The sequence below is a fragment of the Malus sylvestris genome, chromosome 13 (assembly GCF_916048215.2).
Source record: "Malus sylvestris chromosome 13, drMalSylv7.2, whole genome shotgun sequence".
NCBI classification, from domain to species: domain Eukaryota; kingdom Viridiplantae; phylum Streptophyta; class Magnoliopsida; order Rosales; family Rosaceae; genus Malus; species Malus sylvestris.
In genome coordinates, this window is record NC_062272.1 from 19,718,979 (window position 1) to 19,726,309 (window position 7,331).

General features: G+C 42.4%; 1 protein-coding gene across 1 annotated transcript; it reads right to left on the reverse strand.

Annotated features, from left to right (window-relative positions):
* Positions 1-2,538: 2,538 nt before the first annotated feature.
* LOC126597761 (kinesin-like protein KIN-10A) lies at positions 2,539-6,587 on the reverse strand. The gene is made up of 6 exons (XM_050264592.1): positions 5,799-6,587; positions 5,117-5,272; positions 4,917-5,024; positions 4,705-4,815; positions 3,155-4,603; positions 2,539-2,944 (listed from the first exon to the last, which is right to left on the reverse strand). Exons 1-6 carry the CDS (start codon positions 6,429-6,431, stop codon positions 2,651-2,653), a joined length of 2,751 nt encoding a protein of 916 aa, XP_050120549.1. The 5' UTR covers positions 6,432-6,587; the 3' UTR covers positions 2,539-2,650.
* Positions 6,588-7,331: the final 744 nt, after the last annotated feature.

A 7,331-nucleotide genomic window follows, 5' to 3' on the forward strand; every position in this document is an offset into this window, starting at 1 on the left:
AGCAATCTTGTTGGGAGTGTTTTCTCGAATGTGAGTAAAGGTTGGGCATGTTTGCTAGTCTACCTTGCCACGAAGCACAGAGGTTGACACACAGGGACTTTCCAATTATCCAGCAATGGTACTGTTCCTTTACCCTCTCTTCGATTTTTAAGAAAGTAGTCATGTTGGGAGTCTGGCTCTCGAGATTCGGAGGACGGTGCCTCTTCGATTTTGGAGCAAGCAATCTTATTGGGAGTGTTTTCTCGAATGTGAGTAAAGGTTGGGCATGTTTGCTAGTCTACCTTGCCACGAAGCACAGAGGTTGACACACAGGGACTTTCCAATTATCCAGCAGTGGTACTGTTCCTTTACCCTTGTGGGTAATAATATGGTAGCTAGACCTTCAAAATTTATGGGTCTAAACTTTGTTAGTGCTGTTTCTTTGCTATTCTTTTACCCTTCTTGGTCAGAGCGATGTAGTGGGAGCTGCAAGCTTCACGTGCTCAACTTTGGCAGAGAACTTTGGCAAAGTTATCTGTGGTACCCATGAGCTATTGTTGCGTGTGGGAAGTGGGTGATTGAACAGTAAGATTCATGTGTTTTCTACTTCCCCAGAAGTCTTTGACAGAATGCCCATAATTTCCGCAAAACTGAGTGTGCGTGTGACAGGTGCTGACAAGGCTGGAAAAGGCTGGAAAAGTAGGTGCCTCTTCGATTTCTGATATCGGCCCTCGTGGTCTCTGGGGAGCCCAGCTTTTGAGAAAGCGAGCGCCTCTTCGATTTTTGAGATCGGCCTTCGTGGTCTTTGAGCAGCCCAACTTTTGAGAAAGCAAACGCCTCTTCGATTTCTGAGATCAACCCTCGTGATCTCTAAGCAGCCCAGCTTTTGAGAAAGCAAACGCCTCTTCGATTTCTGAGCAGGCGCCTCTTCGATTTCTGAAGCTTCGTCGAGTGCAGATTTTTATAGGGGCTGGCATTAAGTTCCAAAGCACACTTGAATCTCCACCAGTAGAAGCTTCATTCTTGCACTTCTAAGATCTTGATTTGTCCGACCTCTTCTCTCTTCAACACCTTTGAAAATGTCTGGCCCCTCCGACCGTCGTTTTGACTTGAACCTTGTTGAAGAGGCAGCCCCGCCTTCTCCAGACAACATATGGCGCCCATCCTTCGTCTCCCCTACTGGTCCTCTTACCGTTGGGGATTCCGTGATGAAGAATGATATGACCGCTGCGGTGGTGGCCAGGAACCTTCTCACTCCCAAAGATAACAGACTACTTTCCAAACGGTCTGATGAGTTAGCTGTTAAGGATTCGCTGGCTCTCAGTGTTCAGTGTGCAGGTTCTGTGTCTAATATGGCCCAACGCCTATTTGCTCGAACCCGCCAAGTTGAATCATTGGCGGCTGAAGTGATGAGTCTCAAACAGGAGATTAGAGGGCTCAAGCATGAGAATAAACAGTTGCACCGGCTCGCACATGACTATGCTACAAACATGAAGAGGAAGCTTGACCAGATGAAGGAAACTGATGGTCAGGTTTTACTTGATCATCAGAGATTTGTGGGTTTGTTCCAAAGGCATTTATTGCCTTCGTCTTCTGGGGCTGTACCGCGTAATGAAGCTCCAAATGATCAACCTCTGATGCCTCCTCCTTCTAGGGTTCTGTCCAGTACTGAGGCTCCAAATGATCCCCCTCCGGTGCCTTCTCTTTCTGGGGCTCTACCGACTGCTGAGACTTCTCCTAAGCAACCTTTGTGAAGGCTCCCTCTTGTGTGCTTATTTTGACTCATGTATATGTACATATTTGTAGCTTATCGGGGATATCAATAAATAAGCTTTCCTTCATTTCAACGTATTGTGTTAAATACACCAAAGCCTTCTTCGCTAAGTTCTTTGAATTTTCTTTTGTTAAAGCTTGTATGTTGAAGCTTTCTGAGTGGAGCATGTAGGTTGGGGTAGTGTTCTCTTAATTTCCCGAATGAGGAAAACTTCTCGGTTGGAGACTTGGAAAATCCAAGTCACTGAGTGGGATCGGCTATATGAATCTTAGAACGCCATTGTGCTCGATCCTGTGTCATGTCCTTCGTTAGATCCAAGTACTCTAAGTCTTTTCTTAGAGTCTCTTCCAAAGTTTTCCTAGGTCTTCCTCTACCCCTTCGGCCCTGAACCTCTGTCCCATAGTCGCATCTTCTAATCGGAAAAAGTTGTAGCTCCACATGAATGAAAAAGTGTAGCTCTAATGAACGAAAATCACAGCCAACCTAAATGAAAAATTGTAGCTCCACATGCGTCAGTTCTTAGATTTGAACGCTCCTCTTCGGAGAACCTTGGCCGGAGTCCATGACACCAAATGAGAGGAGAGACCCGTAGGTGGCAGAGAAGTGGAGATGTGCTAATTCATTAATTATGATGTTTTAATGAATTTAATTAATCAAAATAGGTTCTATGGTTCATTGTTCTTAGCGAAGTATAGGTTGATTTTCGTAAAATAGAGGCGCGCTCATGATCACGTAATCTTAGGCAGTCCATGTATTGTGCTTTAATTAGAATAAGAACGCTAATATGAACCAAGAGAAACACATTCATACAATAATGTGAGTTTTCATTACAAAAGTTGCTTTGTCTCAGTGCACACCAAACCATCCATAGAATCCATGCAATCAGATTCAGAAGTACTACTTATGTTTTCTGACAGTGATATAAGGAGTAGAACCTAAGTTCGGTGCTACTTTGGGTGTCATACAATCACCACCTTGGACTGAGAAGCAGGAAGTTGGAGTGAGTGGTAGTTGGTTTTCCAGTGAATTCAATGGAAGAGGACTTAATGGGAGAAGCTGACTTGGGCTTTGCATTCCCTTCAGTGGTCTCAGGCAAGCCAGGTAGCCATTTGATTGATTGTCGCATAGGGGCAGCTTTGTTGCCTGAGTTGCTGCTTCCTTCTCCTTCGCTACTGAAGCTCCACTCGGGTCCTGCCATTAAGTTTCCACAGATAGTTAGATGGAGTTTTTCGTGTTTCTTAATCGCAGAGGCTAAAGAGTTCTATGTTTGAGCATTCTATCAGAAACAGAAAATATACTAAAGAATTCCAATTTCGTAGAAACCGGAAAAGCTGCAACCTAGCATGCTGCACTCTAGCCTAGCATGTTGAAACATGGTTTGAGACTAACAGAAGGACTTACCCCAAGCATGAGAAAAGTGAATGCTTGATTGTCTGGCCCGAGATAGATTTCAATCAACTTTCGCAGGTCAGCAAGGGTTGCGTCTTTTACAACCTTCAGTGTTGTAATAAACTTCCCTGGATTTTCTTTTGAGCCCTCCCATTTCACATACACTTCAGTTGTATCCGAATCAGTGCCCTCATTTGAAGGGTCACAGTTTTCTTTGGAAGCCAATGCTCTCTCGTCACACACTCGACTTTTGTTTATCTCTGGTTCCACCAATTTTTGCTCATTTTCTGATTTAACTGATGCAACAGTTGGTGCTTGACTTGGGATATGCTGAGATAGCTCTCTGTAGTTTCCACAGAGTGTAAATATGTTGCGGATTCTGACAAGCCTATCATCTGGTTTTCCATTGCTATGTTCTTCCTCTGGATTTCTGCTTTGCCAATGCACAGTTGGTGTATCTTGATATTCCTGAGGTGAAGATGTCAGGTAGCCCACATTATAATTACTCCTGAAGCTAGATCCATCAACCACACACACTCTCTTTTCCTCTATAACTTCTTTCTCAACCTCTTCAGCTTCCACATTTTCATTAGCTCCTTCCTCTTCTTCCATTTCTTCTTCCTCAAAAACAGTGCTCAGGCATACCCTGTCAGCATATTTTGGTTCAAAAGAATCAATGTGTGCAGCATTTACAATACTGCTGTCAGATTGAGAAGCAACCCCAGGTACCACTCCTACATATTTGATCTCCCGAGCAAACGGTTCTTGATCATCCATGTCTAAATCCATTGACTTTACCATTCCTCCTGCATCATCACTAGCATAGATTCCTAATAACCTTTTGGCAAACTGCGTTCCATCGGGCTCCTTTGACCCGCTCTCCTTGCCATTTCCATCACTTGAGCGGCACAGTTCAAGCTCAATTTCCTCCAACCGCTTTCTCAGCATCTCAACTTCCTGCTGCTGTTGCAAAATCCTTTCTTCCATTCTCCTTCTCTCTAGTTCAACGAACTCATTAGCCATTCTCTGGCATTCAGCCAATTTCTTTTCCAACTCATATTTCAGAGTCTGGGCCACTTCATTCACCTTCAAGTTGATTTCTTCCTCCTTTGCCCCAGATCTCTTCCCTTCTGTAAGCTCAAGTTTAGATCTCAGAGCAGCAACCTCCTCTTCTTTCATCATTAGCTCCTTGTGTGCTTCATTCCGCTCTTTCTCTTTGAGCTTATTCTCCCTTTGCAGTTTAAGGATAAATTCATCCATGGCAGCAATCCTTGATCCTAAAATAACTGCAGATGCATCTTCAGTCCCAGTTTTGTCCTTGATTGGTGTATGAGGGCCGCGGACAATACATTTTGCTTTTGCACCATATTCAAGGGTGGAGATTGTCTTGTGTATCTCCTTTGGGTCTGGACTTGCACACAGGACCATTAAAATTTTTGTCTTGTCGTCCTCAAAAGAATCCTGGATGAAAGGAACATAAGAACTATCATCCACATACTCATACACGGTTAAAAGGCACCATATAAACCTTAGTAACTGGCATTAGTGTGACTAAAAGTAACCTGTAGAAGCATGGTCAGTTTGCTGTCCCTGAAGGGCACATGAGAATCGCCATTGGCAATGGATTCAACCACCCTTTTCAAAGCTATGTTTCCTTGGTTGATCTTTGCAGTCTGCAAATTCAATGTAAGCATAAATCAGCAATCGTTATGATGCTAATGAAAGTGTTGCATACAATACAAGCATAAATTAAGCACGACCACGGAGAAATTACCTGCATTTTTGCCTCGAACCCAATTTGGCCTGCTTGCTCGATATTTTCAGATCCAGCCATGTCCACAAGCATCAAGCGGCCTCCCACTGTTGGCACATCAAGGATTATCTGTATAGAAATTGGAAAAAAAGTTATATCCAACTAGTGGAAAACAAGATTTGGTTTATTATCATATAATTGAAAGTTTAAGGGAATTCTACCATGCAATGGCTTCGAGAACTTCTATCATTGCAAAGGGTGCTCCTAACAATCCTTCTCTTTTCCACTTTCTGAATCTCTTTTGAAATTTTCCCAGCTTCATTTCCAGAAATGTACGTTGCATTCTTTGCCTTCTTTCCCATCACTTCAAGCCTAACCTGCAGATACAAGTAATAGTACAGAAAACCAAAGCAAAACTATGTACAGTGAGCCAACACAACCAAACTTACAGTGAGCCCAACACAACCAAACCAATTTATCCTTATAAATTGACAGTCTTCAAAGTACGTTATAATTAATTTTCTTGAATTTAAGCGAACACAACCAACTTAATTAAATTTACAGTGAGCAAACACAACCAAATCTAAAAATTCAAACTTGCACAAAACCCATTTCCAAATCCAAACTAACAGTTCTAAACAAAAATTAAATGTGACAGAAAACTCATAAATCATCAAGAACTCAATAAGAAAAGAGAGACCCAGTTAGTCTAATCACCTTAGAATTGAAGGTATTCCCCCTAAGTTTAACCAACAACCAACCAAATCCAAATATCGAAATTTGCACAGAAAACCCATTTTCCAAATCCGAATTTACAGTTCTAAACACAGAATTTTTTTACAGAAAAACCATAGATCGTCAAGAATTCAACAAAGAAAAGAGAGACACAGTTAATATTATCACCTTAGAATTGGAGCCATTGCTCTTTGGCCATCCAAACCCGAATCCTCCCCCGCCATTGCTCGACAACAAATCATAAATCTCCTCATTGTAAATCTCCAAAACAGCGACCTGCACAAACGACCCAACCGCCGTGCCACCATCGTCTTCTCCGTCCCCAAGAATATCTTTCAGCGACCTGTAAACAATCCCAGGCTGCTTGCAACACCCGAACATGGTGTGGCTCTTCCCTGAACCAGTGGGTCCGTACATCATGATCGTACATTTTTCCCCCAATTTCACACTGTCAATCCTGGACTGAACAAATTTTCTGTAAAACGTCCCCAAGTCGTCTTCTTCCGACAAAGAAACCCCATCGAGCGTGAAATCCCGATATCCAAAATCGGCCCGGACCCGAATACTCTGCCTCTGAGGATTGATCTGGAGAACCGATGCGGGTTGTTCTTTTCGATCTGGGTGGTCTCGGATTCGGGCTAGGACTTCGACCGGATGCTCCGCCGGTGGGTCTTTTACTGCTGAGTTAGGGGTCGGAGATGGGTGGGCTTTCGGAAACTGGAGGCGGTGCTTGGACAGCGGAGTCTTGAACTGGGTTGTGTGGCAGTGGTTTAATTTGGAAGAAGACGGCGTCGGAGCCATTCTGGGGTTCAAGAATCCAAGATTTGATCTCAGTTGCAGAGACGATGTGGGTTAGAGAGAGAGAGAGAGAGAGAGAGAGAGAGAGAGAGAGAGAGAGCTGGAATGAAATAGTCTTGGAAAGGAATTAAACGAAGTCAAAAGGATTGTAATTTGAAAATTAGGGGCTTTCAGAATTGTATTCGAACTTTAAAAATGTAGCCGTTGTGATTTGTAACGTCTAGTTTTCTTTTCTTTTGTTTTTTTTTTTTTTAATTTCTTCTGCTTTTCAAATTGACTTGGTGGGTCAAGTAATTTCAACGTTCCTTTTGGTACCGTTTGGTACACAGACGATACGGAACAAAATGGGACGGGACAGGACAGGACGGAACGGATGTTCCATATTATGTTTGGTACGCGCAGGACGGGGGTTGTTTCGTTTTGCATTTGGTAGAGTACAGACGAAACGGAACCGAAAGATTAAATGACTAAAATACCCATGTCTCGTCTGGTGTTTGGTACAATATTTATGCGTGGAACAGGACAAGACTTTTTTATCTTTTTTTTTTTTTTTAACTTGTTCAAATTTGAACACTATATGCTTATCCATTAGTTGGTTTTCTTGGTCCAAATTTTATTAGGTATATGTTGTGTTCCACATGCAAACCCCTTTAAAATTTGTACTGTACCGAAGAGAACTTAGAAGTAGTATTTTTTTAAGAAAAAAAATATTAATCATTAATGAAAAAGAAAAAGAACAAAAAAACAAAGAACCTGTCAAATGCAAGAACCCAGTTTGATGATTAATGGAAAAGAAAAAGAATATAAAAAAAATAACAAAGCTTGTCAAATGCTTGTCAAATGCAGAAAGAACCCAGCATCCATTACACCAGCGTGGGTGGATGGTGTCAAGCAGCGACACGG

Excerpts from the sequence above, each read along its gene's own strand:
- LOC126597761 (XM_050264592.1), bottom strand. The coding sequence starts at position 6,431 with ATGGCTCCGACGCCGTCTTCTTCCAAATTAAACCACTGCCACACAACC. Across the intron at positions 5,273-5,798 it reads GCAATGGCTCCAATTCTAAG|GTTAGGCTTGAAGTGATGGG; the intron begins GTGATAATATTA and ends TTGTATCTGCAG. Across the intron at positions 4,604-4,704 it reads AACTGACCATGCTTCTACAG|GATTCTTTTGAGGACGACAA; the intron begins GTTACTTTTAGT and ends CCTTTCATCCAG.